Raw genomic sequence first — 15,935 nt, forward strand, 5'->3', positions numbered from 1 at the left:
ATACTTCCTCCGTAAATGGTTCGGAAGAGCTTCTATATCTGAGACAATGTCATCAATGTAGCAAATTGTTAGAAATCAAAGTAGAACTACACATAGGAACTAATTCCTATATAATAAATTAAGCATCACTCTTGCACAGACAATACTAAAAATCATGCTCGAAGCAAGAATAGTGTTGTCAAAGGCCTGCTTGAGGCGTACATAAACCTCGAAGCTGGGTGAAGGCACCTCCGCTCATGATGAAGAAAAATATCACAATAAAATCCCACAATATAGGTAATAAACTAAGCAAAAGCTAATAAAGTAAGAAGTTTCCATTAAGAAAGGCAACTTGAAGATGCCATATAACAAAAGTAAAAGCTTGGGAGCTTTTGAAGCAAAAACAAAGAAACTAAGTTAGACTACACAAGCAAGACCATGGAGTTCTACAATTGTACTCTACGAGGTTTCATATCTTGAAATGTCTTAATAATAGCATCATTAGAAACATTATCAAATACATCTTTTTCTAGATAAGGCACCAAACAACCGCTAAAAAAATCATCACTCATTTGACTCCGCAAGTCATTCTTGATAAACTTCATTGCTGAAAAAGCTCTTTCAACGGATGCAGTGGCAACCGGCAGAAGCAAAGCAAGTTTCACTAAGCGGAATACAAGAGGATAATTTGAATGCTTTTTTGTCTGAACTAATTTTTTTGAAAGATCACAAAGCCCTTTTAGATTGTAGAACCTTTCATCAACATCACGAACATCAATAATGTAACTTGCAAGTTGATTCTCAAGAGAACCCATATTGAATTCATTAAAGTCATCAGGATATAATTTAGCCATTTTCATTATTTTCCTGATATCAAAACTTGAAAACAAGTCAATTGGATTCAAACAAGAAATTCCATGAAGCAAATCAGTCGTCGCTTCGCCAAAACGATCTTTAAGTTCTTGAAGTTGCCAATCAATAATATTGCAAAATACCTCAACACGATAATGATGAGAGACTTTATTGTCACCAAGTCTCCTTCGTTATCTTAAAGAGCTAACATATGGCTCCTCAAAGTTAGGTACCAAAATTTCATGCTTGATACAAAACAAAGACACCCTAACAATAAGAGAATCCCATTCTTCATCCCTATATGCTTGCAACCTTATTTTTGCTACTTCAACAAGTAACATGGCATTTGCCAAATCTTGCTCCTTTTTTTGTAAGCATTTATTAAGCTCATTTGTGATTGCTAAAACATCACTCATCAAATGCAACATGAACGCAACCTCATATGTTCGACAAGCTTCAAGATATCCCATTGCCTTGGCTCTTTCATCCAATAATCGTGCATCAAGAACAAGTGATTCAAGAACATTAAGAATAGAGCCAAACATAAGAATAAAATTGTTGAAAGATTTAAAATGAGATCCCCAACGCGTATCACAAGCTCTTGAAAGACCAAGTTCTTGATTCAAGCCACTACCGGTTGTAAGCTCACCCAAATCTAATGCCTCTTGAATTCTTTCTTTTTGAGAATCTCGAAATTCATCCATACGCTTAAAAGAAGATCCCAATACATTCAAAATATTTGAAACCAACACTACAAGTTTTCCCACTTGAATACATTTTTTCGAGACCGCAACAAGAGTTAGTTGAAGTTGATGAGAAAAACAATGAATGGAATGGGCTGATCTACTTTCTTGCCTAATCAACATTTTAAGGCCATTGATCTCACCTTGCATATTGCTTGCCCCATCGTAACATTGTCCACGCACATATGATAGACTTAAGGAATGTTGAGCAAGTAAATTAACAATTGCCCTCTTTAGAGATAAAGCACTAGTATCTTGAACATGAACAATGTCAAGAAGCCGCTCCATCACAAATCCATTTCTATCAATATATCGTAAGACAATAGCCATTTGCTCCTTGCGTGACACATCAAAAGACTCATCAACTAGTAAAGAAAAGTAGTCACCATTTAATTCCTCAAGAATAGCTTTAATTGTTTCTATCTTACAAGCACTCACAATATCTTTTTGAATCATTGGAGAAGTCATTTGATCATTTTGAGGAGCATGTTCCAGTACATAATCACGAATATTATCACACTTTTTCGCATACCATGAGAGAATTTGAAGAAAACTACCCCTACTAAGTGATGATTTAGATTCATCATGACCTCGAAATGCCAATCCTTGAGTTATAAGAAGTCTTACTACATCAACAGAAGCACTTAAACGGACCAAATATGCATGCTTAAATTGACTAAATTGCATCTCAAGTGCAAAATGAATAGACTGTTGTACCCGCAATAAATCTTGACATTTCTTTTTTGACTGGTTATGTGGGTTGTTTGGTAGACCAATATGTTTTCCAAGATTCTTTTTTTTCTGCCAACTCTTAAACCCAACAGTTGAAAATATTTCACCCCCACCTTGATTGGTGTTGTAGCCATTAAATAGATAACAATACAAACAATAGACTGCATCTTTACTAACACTATACTCCAACCAATCATGATATACATCATCAAACCATTCAGAATTAAAACGGCGCATTGATCCAGAAATATTCGTTTGAGGATACTCATGCTGAAGCAACCGAGGTTGACAAGGACCATTAATAAGGTATGCTCTTCTAATAACATCACGATGATTTGGATGATAGTCCAAGATTGGGGTTCTTTCACCCGGATCATAATTTAAAGTACTCAAATCAAATACTTGAGAAGAAGGTAATGGTACTTCTGAATGGTTGGCATTTGCTTCCTGGTTAGGTTGACTAGAAGAAGCTACACTTGATTTCGGTACTTTCGTAAAATAGTTCTTCACTGAACGTTGAGACTGAATCGTAAAAAATAAGAATTTTGTTAGAACTTAAAAGAAATAAACAATTTTGTAGACAATTTTACTCATTTAGTTCCTTCTTCCTAGAATAAATTGTTCTTCCTAAAATAAGTAATTGCATCTGAAAATTATATATTCATTTATATTAAAATTACAACTGAAAAATTGCATCTGAAAGTTGACTATCATATCTCCAAGATTCCATGGGTATAATCTAAAAAGCAAGAGAAAATTTTGCAACTGACCAATTCTCAGTCACTCCGGGCAAATTTGAAGCAATCGAGCTAAAATTTATAGCAAATATCCAAAATAACAACAACAACAACAACAACATACCCAGTATTTTATTCTCGCAATAAAGCAAATATAAATTTTAGAAAAGATAAAAAAAATGGAGAAAGGAGGGATCTAAGAACTTACCGAAGAAGCCATGAACGGAGACCAGAGAGCAGTGGCGGAGGCAAACAAATCAGCAAAAAGAAACTGAGCAAAAAAAAAAAAAAAAGAAAGAAAGGTGTTAGGTGAGGTGACAGTGACGGAAGAGAAGAGAATGAAAACATTTGGTTTGTTCAATATTTGACTTATTTAGGGATTTGAATCCAATTAATCCAATTAGATTTGTCCCCTACAAAACTACGTCGTTTTGTCCATTTATTTTAAGTAAATATAACGTTACTAAACTACGTCGTTTTGTTTAATGAAACAGCTGAAATAAAATGTTCAGGAAAATATTGCAAGCGGGGCTGCTGGGGTTCGAACCCGCGTGTAACGGGCAACTCTGAACCCCCTGCGCCACTGAGTTGCGCTTTTCGTTTGTTTTGAGAGGGTTCAATATTAAATATATACACATAAAATAAAAATTTGGCCTTATATAAACAGTGTAATTTTTCGACTGAGGGGGTTCGGATGAACACCCTGGGATATACGTAGATCCGCCCCTGATTCGAGGTAAGTGCTTATGGGAAATGAAAAGGAGGGACGATGTAGCAGTGAGGGTAATATGGGAGTCAGGGAGTGCATATGTTTTCCTATGTGGGGGATGTGACCATGTTAGTCACGGAGGAGGCTCACGGCCCGAGGTATTCAATTTCACCCAGGAACTACGAGGTGGTATCAGGTTTCAAAACGGCGTACATGTTATATCCCGTATTTTTGAACGTCAGATTATTTGTTGAAGTGGGGCCCACACATCGACATTTTTTTGGGACATCTGAAAAGTCATATGAATCACATATGTGGAGTTAAACACAACTCAAGAAGGACCCTTGGGCCAAATCAAAGTGGAAGTCTTCGAAACGAATATTTTTAAGAAAACGTTTTCGGGTGATCTGACTTTTAGGGGAAAAACCAGTATTATAAGTTTGGAATTTGGAAAAATACCAAGAAATAGAAGTTGTAGATAATTGAATTAACTTTCCAACCATAGGTCGTGGGTTCCCAGGTGACGTCGGTACAAGGAGATATGGACATTTTAAGGCAGAAAGGTCGAGATGAACAGTGAATTCGGCCCAACCCGACTTCAAATCGGGTCAGGCCCATTTCTATTGTCATTTAATGAAAAGTTTCGGTTTTCTCTCCACATTTCAGACCAAAGCACACCCATAAACATTTAGAACATTCTAGAGAGAGAAAGGGAGGAGAAATTTAGAGAGAAATCAATTTTGACCAAAATCTAAGCCCCGAATCGCGAAGCTCATGAAGGGAAAAGTGTTGTACGCTGCGTTGTCTTCAATTTGAGCTAAAAATCAACCAAGGAGGAGGGTGATAACGTGGTGGCTGAATTCTTAAGGTATGGATAAGGTTCCTTTTCATTGCTAACAAGTTTATTTAAAGTTTTAACGGATTAGAACGGGAAAATAGCGATATAAATTCGTCCGTTGGCATTGTGAATTATGGAATGAGATTTGAAGAGAATTTTGGATGAAAATAAATGTAGTTCACTTGTAGAATGTGGAGGAAAAATGGTTTAAGATGGCATGAAAAATTGTTGGAAAATGATTATAGGAACTTATGTGATTTTAATGTAATTTTATGTAAATATGGAAATGAAGTTTTAAATGTGAATGGCTATGTTGGTTGGTGGATTTGGAGGGATGTAAGTCCATATTAGCATGAAAGGTTGGTTGTTAAGTTGTTATGGGAAGTTTTGTGATTTTATGGTAGATTTATGTAATTATGAAAATGAAATTGTTAAGGTGCAAATTATGATTATGGTTGATGAAATTGGAAGGTGGAAATATGTTATGAATATGTATGTTGAAGATTAGAAGTTTTGGATGGATTATGGTTTGGTGGAAAATTTGTATATTTTGTGAATATTTTGTAAAATGATATGGAATGTTCCGAATTGTATTGGAGTGATCTTGATTAGTAAATGAATATGAGAATGTTGGTATTGAATTGAAAATGTGAAGTTGGAATGAAAACTATTACACTATGTTGGAAAGGAGACTAGTTATGCTATATTGTGTTTTGTGATGATTATTGATATTGTTGTTGGTATGGTTGTTGATATTTGAGCCGAGTTAAATCTCGGGGATGTTGTATTTATAGGGGAGATGCTGCCCAAATTTTTGTAGACAAGTATTGGTTAAGATTGAAATCTTAAAGCCTTACAATTAACATTTGGTAATTGTGACCAAATTGTAGATTTTGGCGAATTTGAAACTTGATTTTGGAGACGTGTATGAAGCGGAAAAGGTATGTAAGGCTTCACCCTTCCTTCTTTGGCATGTCTTAGGCATAATAGGGTGGATACGAGCCTCGGGGACAATCCTATTCTTAGAAATCCGAGTTTAAAGTTGACCCTTTTTCATTCAGTAGAATTGAATTAAATATTGTATGAAATGTTGAAAAATTGCCTAAACATCTAGAACTTGCACAAATAGGACCCGACTACCTTAAGACTCTCACAAGTGACGTCATGAAATGTAACGTATGTAAATCGTGTACGCCACCTCATTTGACCCGAGGTGGGCCCATTATTCCCGGATTTTCTTAATTGTTTCGTTTATCGAACGATAAGTATTGTAACTATTCTAATGAGAATATTTTTGTGATGATTATGATGAACATGATTTTTCCTTGGGCTCTCCGGCATGCTTATATGATATATGTATATGATATGTATATGTACATGGGGGGAGGGAGGGAGATATGAGGGGAAGGGATATATGTTGCGCTATAGACGCGTTGCCACCTGGTCAGCTGGCGTTATATCATCCCGGACGCGGGATATACGGGCGAGCCGACGTATTTCGGCGCTATGTGGGCGAGCCGGCGTTGTTCGGCGCTATGATATGATATGATATGATATGATATGATATGACATGATATGACACGATATGATATGACATGATATGACATGACAGGATATGAGTTCTATTTTCTATGTCTATGAAAAAGAAATGTTTTTTTTTAAAACAAAAGAAAATTTAGCGGGGGAAAAGTCAAGCATGCATGGTATCTGGCCAAAAAGGCATTCCTATGTACAGGTTACTTTCTTACCTCCTCACACGTTCTATGAGCCTATGATGTTGTTAATTATATTTAATGTTGCTTAGTATGCTGTTTCTATGCCTTACATACTTGGTACATTATTCGTACTGACGTCCCTTCTTGCGGACGCTGCGTTTCATGCCGCGCAGGTCAACAGACAGACGAGTTTAATCCCTAGGAGCTTCACCAGCTGTTCCTTGAGAGTGCTCTAGTTGATCCGGAGCTTCAGCCTATTGGTACTACTTTTGTGTATATAATCGGGCACGGCAGAACCCGGCCCTTCCTATGTATATATGCACTTTGTTTAGAGGCTCGTAGACAGATATGTACAGTTAGATGTTTTGTACTTTGGATTGTCCTCGTCGCTGTATAACGTGCTAACAAAGTTTATTAGCCTATGTTTATAAATAGCTACTAATGTTAATGTTCACAAAAAAAAATATATGGTATAGTTCATACGGCCCACTGAGGAATAGAGGTAAAATGATAGATACGGGGTGCTTGGTACAAGTATCGGGTACTCGTCACGGCCCCTAGTTGGGTCGTGACAGTACATGGCGGTGAATCATAAGAATAATAACAATGGATTTTGGCAGTACGATTTCAAAGGACTCGGAGAAATTGGTTTTTGATTCTAAGTGCTTGTGGGCCGCTTGGCCAAGATAGTTCATTTTTCGCTGATTCAAATTTCTTACAATTCTGAGCAGATGGCGGGAGTCTACTCTCAATAGATACTTCGTCGGCATGGAATGCCCGTTGTGTTCATCTTAGAGCAAGAGACTCAGTTATGTTTCTTTCGGGAGGAGCTTAGTGCAGTACTTTCACCCTCAAACCGATGGTCTGACCAAGCAGACCAGACGGGTCAGGAAGGTCATGCTACGAGCTTGTGCGATTGATTTTGTGGCCATACGGATCAGTTCTTCGCTTTGAAGGATTTTGTCTACGATAGCGGTTACCATTTGAAGCGTTGTATAGTTGCGGATGTCACACCCCGGTGAGCTGGTTCGATACATTGAAGTGGGATCTTGGATGTCACTCCCCGAACCATGGCCTCGGCGTAACATGACACTCGGTGCCTGACTACGTGTGACCGAGCGAATCAACTGACTAGCTGAATCAACATGAGGTATATACCGATGCGGAATATAACATATAAACAAACTAAGAAAATGAAATGTCTAACTGTTAAATCATAACCGCGAAATAAGTCTGAAATGTAAGAACGTAGCCGAATTAACCAATTAAAATATATCAGATTTTGTAATTATAGATATTAGCATCATGTACTACGCCGTAAAACTCCAGGTTTGTTTCAATTGATTCTGACGTGTATAATTAAATGAGGCTACATATTTTTTGTTATTAACTTATTTACATAATGGGAGTTTGAAAACATGCTCGGAATTTTTTTCAAAATTTGAGTCGGAAGTGTCTAATACGAACTCTATTATGTATTCAGGTGCTCAATTGAACAGATATAGTTTGAGTGTCTAAACTAAATTAATGGATACATTTAAATGATTATCGATATATTAAGCCAACAGTTTCTATGTATTGAAGAAGGTCAAAATCATGCCTATAGCTTGATGCAAGCTATTGGAAAAGCCTAAGGTGACATAGAAAAAGGAAAATTTTGCATGTCAAATATACTAGTACTCTACAACATCTGTAGTCTTTGACACCACTCCAAAGTTGGGTCTACAACTACGGCTGGACTAACCAGAGATAGCTTACAATCAAGTTATTTCTTCTCATCAACATTATCCTTTAATTTTTTGTTTCACCAAATCAACCAAACATCCTGTGAACATCTCTCTCTCTATATATATATATATCATGACTTCCATGCACTTAATAGAACAACAGCTCCACGAATCTAAGTTTAAGAAAGAGAGAACAAGCAACGAGATCTTGTGCGTGCAAAATGGGTGCTATTGGAATATTTCTTGTCTCTCTCATTGCATCATGTCTCCTCCATACCGTCAGGGCCGGCCAGAGGGCCAAGCCACTAAAATGGGTTGGGGGCGCGGGGGGGGGGGGGGGGGGGGGGGGGGGGGGGGGGTTCTTTAGGCCCCAAAATTTTGGGGGCCCTATTTATTTATTTTTCCATTCAGTATTCGGTACCTGTATTGAATTTTTCGATTAACTCGATTTCGAGACATGCAAAGCCAGTTAAAGAGGAAGCACTCCCTAGCAATAAAAATTTGTTCTGAGGCTCGTACCCAAAACCTCTACTTAACAGATCTAGGATGAGGCCTAATTTTTACCTATTATAGATTTATAGGTTAATTTTTCTTTTTAAAAAATATTGTGAAAAAAAAAATAAGGCCTCCCGTTAAAGTTGACTTTAGGCCACCGATCTTATTGAGCCGCCCCTGCATACCGTTTCAACTGCAACCAGGCACTATAAATTTGAAGTATGTATACCATTAATTACATAGTTTCCTATTTTATATTTGTTAACCCCAAAAAAGGTACATCTAAATTTGTTACTGGTTTAAATGATATGTGAATTGATTTGTTATAACTATAAGTAACAAAATCAGATAATTGTAATGCAAGAATGTAATAAAATTAGCTTGGCCGTATGAGCTCGGAGGGAATCCTTTGTTGAAGATCACTCAGGTTGAACACTTAGCCTTAAAGAAGCTTAGAAGCTCGATATAACAATAATAACACAAGAACAATATTTTTGCTTATAGCTGTGAGTAAAGAGTATTGCTACAAAAAGAGGATGCCTATTACACTGAGTTTAAGCTCCTTTTATAAGTGATAATCACTAGCATCAAGTTGTAAATCGTACCTAATAATGACTAATAATTGCTAATAAATTCCATTTAATTACAGAATTGTAATCGTTAGCTTTATATCTGGCCCGGTCGCATAACGTCTGACGCTCATAAATGACCCGCGACAATTGCTTCGTGATATTCACTCCGGGACCGCATGAAATTGCTCTCTTCGGATTCAATCGAGAAACATACCATCGTTCAATCTCGTTTGCCACGTGTCTACTCCTCTTCGTGCCACGTGTAATGCAATATTTCTAATGTATACAACATTTTTGGTATAAATTACATGAACTAACATTGTAAAAAGGATATTTACACTAATTTGACTTATTACAACAATTACTTGGAATTATTTTTTAGGTGATCTGATAGTATAAAAGTTCCTTTAAACTGTCCATCGATAAAAGTTAAATTATATGTTGTTTTGTGTTTGGAATTAATATAACTTATACCATAGTTTTTCTTCTCTTTTGGGTTCCAGTCTTCCAGATCAAATTTCAAAATGTAACAAGATTGTGCCATACCAAGACTATGGTTACAGTAAATGGACAATTCCCTAGACCCTAAATGGACAATTCCCTAGACCCCGCATTGTGGCAAGGGAAGGTGATCGTCTTGAAATTGAAGTGGTCAATCATGTTCGGAACAACATCTCCATTCATTGTTAAAGATAAAAATTCTTACCTTCACGCAATTCACACGATTTAACAAGCAATTAATATTTCACGATTAAGGGTGTGTTCTTCTAACTTTAACATTGAACTCTCCAAAGCTAAATGATATTTTTGTTTTAACGATTGGCATGGAATTCGACAGCTTGATAGTGGATGGGCAGATGGACCAGCATATGTAACACAATGTTCAATTCAATCTGGCCGGAGATATGTGTATAACTTCACTATAATTGGTCAAAGAGGAACTTCTTGGTGGCATTCACACATTTCATAATTGAGATCAACTGGCTATGGTCCTATTATCATTCTTCCTAAGGAAAATACTCCTTATCCATTTACCAAACCCCACAAAGAAGTTCCCATTGTCTTTGGTAATTAGTCAAACAATGATTTGAAATTTCTATAATCCTTGACTAATTTGTCTATAAGATATTAAAATAATAATGGTGCACTGATGAATGCAAATATATGTCACAGTGGAATGGTTCAATGCAGACACTGAAGCCATAATTGCCAAAGCTTTGCAAATAGGTGGAGGTCCTAATTTATCTGATGCGTATACAATCATTGGACTTCCTGGCCCTTTGTATAATTACTCTAGCAAAGGTAGTAAAAATTATTTTGTATAGTTAGAATGTTATGGTTTAATAGTCCTTCATCCGTCCCAAAATAATTGAGACAATATGGATTACACAAGAGAATGTTAACACTTCTGGATGTTTTTCACAGATACTTTTAAGCTGAAGGTGAAGCCTGAAAAAACTTACCTTCTTCGATTGATCAATGCTGACCTTAATGATGAGCTTTTCTTCAGCATTGCAAATCATACTCTCCAAATTATCGATGCTGACGGAATTTATGTTAAACCCTTTGAAACAAATACACTTATTATTACACCAGGACAAACCTATAATGTTCTTCTCAAAACTAAACCTCACTTTCCTAATGCCACATTTTACATGTCTGCTCAGCCATATGTGACAGGTCCTGACATATTTGACAACTCATTAGTTGCTAGAATATTAGAGAACGAATCAGAATCAAAATCCCATTTGAAAAATCTACCACTCTTTAACCATTATTACCAGCTCTCAATGACACAAATTTTGTCACCAATTTTACATGTAGATTAAGAAGTCTCGCGACTCCTCAATTCCCTGCTAATGTACCTCCAAACGTTGATAAATGTTTGTTTTTCACAATAGGTCTTGGAACAAGTCCTTGTGATCAAAACAAAACTTGCCAAGGACCTAATGGCACAAAATTCCCAGCTTCAATCAATAATGTATCACTTATACTACCTAAAACTGCACTTCTCCAATCTCATTTCTTTGGAAAATCCAAAGGTGTATACAAGCCTGATTTTCATTATAGTCCTTTACATTGGTTTAACTACACTGGAACCCTCCAAATAACACCCTAGTTAACAATGATAAAAAACTCATGGTTTTACCATTTAACACTAGTGTGAAGCTAATAATGCAAGATACAAGCACTCTTGGTGCTGAAAGTCATCCTCTTCATCTTCATGGATTCAACTTCTTTGCTATTGGCCAAGGGTTCGGGAATTTGACCCTAATAAGGATCCATCAAATTTCAATCTTGTTGACCCTATTGAGAGGAACACTGTGGGTGTCCCTTCTGGTGGTTGGGTTGCTATTCGATTTCTTGCCGATAATCCAGGTAACTTAATAATTTGTAATTGAAAAGTTTTCTAATATCATTCATTTTATAAATCTAATATCTAGCTATATAGCTATACCAAGTAGATACTATGCAAGCATCTATTCATAAAAGAACAAGATAAAAAATTATGACATGGTGTACAGGGGTGGAACTGCATGATCTGAAGAGGGCTTAATTGAACCATTCGTTAGAAACTATACTATACATGAAAATAGTGCAAAAAGATCTTAGAAGCATGCCATAGAAAGCGGAAAAACAAATTGATTTACTATTGAGGGCAAACCTGTATAGAAACGACTATGGATAGTTCAGTGCACTTATTGACAACTACAACTAGAATGCATGCCGATCTTGCCACCAATATACCTTTGAATTTAACTATAAAAAGCTCCAAATAGGCACACGGTATAGTACGTAGCTTTCAAAGGTATGTAGCCAAAAATTCTATCAGGTTGTAGGTTCGAATCTAGGTGTGAAACTATTATATTTTTAATCTCCTTGTTAGAATTCCTAACTCCGCAAATAATGACATATGGTGTTGTTTGTCACGAGGAGTATGGTTCATGCCTTGTCACCTGGAAGTTCACACAAGTTGGGGATTGAGGATGGCATGGTTGGTTCTTGATGGAAAACTTTCAAATCAGAAGCTGCCTCCTTCACCAAAGGACCTCCCCAAGTGTTGAGAGTTTAATTTCGTTTAATTTTTGTACCTCTCATTTTTTTTTTCTCAATTGTTCATGTTTTGTGGTTTTATTAGCTGGTGGTTATCTTTTGTACTTCTTCTTGTTTTATCAATTCCTGAACGTTCTTTTTATTTGATTACGTGTGAGAGAGAGTCGAGAACGTTGGTAAATTTCGAACTCTGAGAATTTGGAATCAATAATGAGAATGATCACCTTCCTTTCATATCATTGTTGACACCTAATTTTTGACCTCCAATAAATTTTTTTAATTACATAGAGTTCTTGAATCTAAAACAGAGTGAAATATGTATTTCTATAAATCAAATTGATTTTGCAAAATTATTCTGATAATATTTTGCCATTTCATTTGGCAAAATAATTTCAAATATATGTTATAAGTCATTTGAAAATAATTTACATATTTACATAAAGCATTTACCAAAATTAAATCAAAAATAATTTAAAACAATTATTCAATTAACTGTGGAGAATTGTTGAAGATTTAATTAGCAAGTATATTACTCTGTATAATCCAAGAAATTTGATTAATTAAATTAATAATCATCATCTCTCAATTTTTAATCAATTTGCATTTGTAGTGCAATTTCTAGATTAATCATGATTAATTAAATGCTTAATTCTGGTTACATCTGTAAATTGTTTTATTGTGTAGTTAATTTGCGGCTACAAGTGAAATAATCATTTGTTAGTCAAATATGGCCATAATTGAAATAACCAATTTCATGGTTTAAAATCAATTGAGGCCATAATTGCAAGTTTAGGTCTTTTACATAATTAACCGTGTCTATTAGCTTGATTAATTGGTTAATTAATTGTGTTTGGTCATAATTGAAAGGTTAATTTAATTGATTTGCTTAATTGTGGTCATTTATTAAAACCGTGTTTAAGCCCTTTTTATGTATATACACGTGTATACACCAATATACATGTATATGCATGTATATCGTGTATATGGGTGTATATGAAAAGGGATCCCCTTTCTTCCCTTTCAATTGCGACCAGGCCTAGTCCATTAAGGACTAGACCCGGCCCAAAGCGCAATTAAAGGGGATAACCCGCTTTTCATTTTTCATTTTCCGTCAGAACCAAACGACCCCTTAGGAACGAGAAGAGGGTTTCTCTCAGTCGCACCACCTTCCTCGTCTCTCTCCTACATCATCATAGTCATTTTTGGAATAGTGGCAGACGTGTCTTGCCTTCTCCAGGTCTGATATGGCTTTATGGAGTAAGGCATTAAATGCTTACTGTTACACCCCGGAAAAATTTCGCGTTACCAAAAACTGTAGACGGCTTAGTATGGGCCAAAGGGAGAGTAAAGTTACATCAGGATTAAAGAGGTTAAGCTTCCGAGGCTTCGAAAGAAAGCTAGGCAAGGTTTGATACAAAATTTTTGGTTTAAATGGAAGAAATGATATGTTCTAGTATATTAAGAGTTTTGAAGTAAAACAAAAGTTTAAAGTGAAGTTCGGGAAGTCTAGTTTCCAACGGAATAAGCGGCTCCTCAATCGGACATCGGGGTAAGGAGATATGGACATTACAAGTTGGATGGGCAAGTCAGAAAAAAAGGGTTTGTGCGAACGCGCCAGCGAGTGGCGTGAATGCGCCCCCACGTGGCGCGAACGCGCTGAACGAAAATTCGAGAATCAAGTTGGGAATGAAGGTTGTGTTATAAGAAGGTAATAATAGCATATGTGTGACATTTGGAGACCATATGGTGTAAATTAGTTCATATGTTAATTGACGAAAAGCCCTCGTTGCTGCAAGCTAAGTGGGGTCCACATGTCGAAATTTTATAAAGGACATATGAAGATACTTACGAGTAGTATATGGAAAGTTGAGCAAGTCCTAAAAAGGACCCATGAGCCAAATATGAGTGTAGGCCCTTCAAAAGAACGATTTAAGAGAACGTTTTCGGGTGATCGGACTTCGAGGGGCAAAAACGGTATTATACGTTTGGAATTTGGGAAAACCCCCAGAAATAAAGGTTGTAGATAAGTGAAAGAGGTTTCCAACCATAGGTCGTGGGCCCTCACACGATATCGGGATCAAAAGTTATGACTACTTTACTGAACGAAGGTCCAGTCAGAAAGGTTAACCCTGCGCGAACGCGCCCAAAGGGGGCGCGAACGCGCCCAAAGGGGGCGCGAACGCGCAGAAGGAATTTTATGTCGGTTCCAGCAGAACCGAAACGATTATAAAAAGGGGGAGACCCCCTCATTTTCAGCTGGAAACCACGAAAACCACCCCAAAAATTCCAGAAAATTCCCCAACTTTCCACCACCAAATTTTAGCCCAAACCAGGTATAATTTCCCAATTCCAGTCCGGATAGCGCATAATTTTCGCTGCAGAATCATATAGCGGTGCGTTGTGGCATAAAACTAAGGTGAAAAGGGGAAGATACAACAATATTAAAGGGAGAAAGGTATGAATCTCTTTCTACTTGTGTTAATATGAGATTATTTACGAAGAAAGCATGATTAAATGATTGTATACTGAGTTAATTAGTTATAAAAGTTGAAAAACAGCGTGTGGGCTGTTTTATGAGATATTCTGGAGTTGGAAACATTATAATTGATGTTGGTATTGTTGTTGTTGTTGTTTGTTGCTGAATTGAGAATCCGAGCTAGGCATATAAACAGGGGAGATGCTGCCCGATTTTCGGCAGAATATAAAATAGTATAATTTGAAATATGGTACGAATGTGCGATGAAGAGGCTAATGTTTGTGTAAATCCAATTAAATGTAGACTTGCAAGCTTGGACAAATAAGCGTAGCTTAGGAAGCGGACAAGGTATGTTAAGGCTTGCCCCTTTCTTTCAAAGGCATGATTCATGCGCTATGATTTTGTAAATGTTTCCATATTTTCCTTGTTTCCAAAAGTTAGACGCTCATGATCCTATGGCATGATTCCCTCCCTAGTAACCCGTAGTTGTTTTCCAAAATGTCTACATTTTTCTAAAGTAAAGGTTTATGATTTATAAGCTTTCATGATTATAACGACGGATATGTTTTTGTGTAGTGAAAAGGAAGTTACCAAAGATGGGAATATGTCTATGATGACTATGATAGGAATGGTTGCATGTTTGAAAGTCTCAAGTTATGAAATCAATATGAATATGAGAATGTTGAGTTAGTTCTTGATCCTTGACTTTAGTCCTTAATTATGATTCCATTTTCTAAAAAACAAAAAAAAAAAAAAAGACTTCACGAATATAAGTTGACGCCTTATGAGGTCTATGATCTTATTATATGTTTTCTTAATACTATTTTTCATTGATAGTCTCGCCTTATAGTACTAGTTCCTCCAAGGTGAGACAAAGCGGCCATGGTTATTCCATAATGAAATCGGAGGCCACCGACCTTACGTCACTCCGATACGGACATGACTTTCTTTGGGCTCTCATGCATGCTGTTTATATGTTATATGTATATGATATGTATATGTATATGGGGAAGATGGGAAAAGGTAAGGCGCTATAGACGCACAGCCACCTGATCAGTTGGAGTATGATACATGATATCGTCCCGGACGCGGGATATATGTGGTTAAATGGATCGGTTGCCGACGCCTCGGCAATATGATATGTTCTATTTTCTATATGTATGAAAGAAAAATGTTTTCAAAGAAAGTAAAGTATGATATATAAATGGATCGGGCTGCACGTTCCGCAGCAAGATAGTATATATATATATGGACCGGGCTGCACGTTCCGCAGCACTAAGCATGCATGGTATCCGCCGAAGGGCAC

General features: G+C 36.6%; 1 protein-coding gene and 1 pseudogene across 1 annotated transcript; one reads left to right on the forward strand and one right to left on the reverse strand.

Annotated features, from left to right (window-relative positions):
• Positions 1-1,022: 1,022 nt before the first annotated feature.
• LOC132630320 (uncharacterized) lies at positions 1,023-3,629 on the reverse strand. The gene is made up of 2 exons (XM_060345907.1): positions 3,252-3,629; positions 1,023-2,828 (listed from the first exon to the last, which is right to left on the reverse strand). The coding sequence occupies exons 1-2, from the start codon at positions 3,261-3,263 to the stop codon at positions 1,023-1,025; spliced, it is 1,818 nt and encodes a 605-aa protein (XP_060201890.1). The 5' UTR covers positions 3,264-3,629.
• Positions 3,630-8,253: 4,624 nt separating this feature from the next.
• LOC132630413 (laccase-17-like) lies at positions 8,254-12,164 on the forward strand (annotated as a pseudogene).
• The last annotated feature ends 3,771 nt before the right edge of the window (positions 12,165-15,935 follow it).

This window comes from Lycium barbarum, chromosome 3, assembly GCF_019175385.1.
Source record: "Lycium barbarum isolate Lr01 chromosome 3, ASM1917538v2, whole genome shotgun sequence".
Taxonomy (NCBI): Eukaryota; Viridiplantae; Streptophyta; class Magnoliopsida; order Solanales; family Solanaceae; genus Lycium; species Lycium barbarum.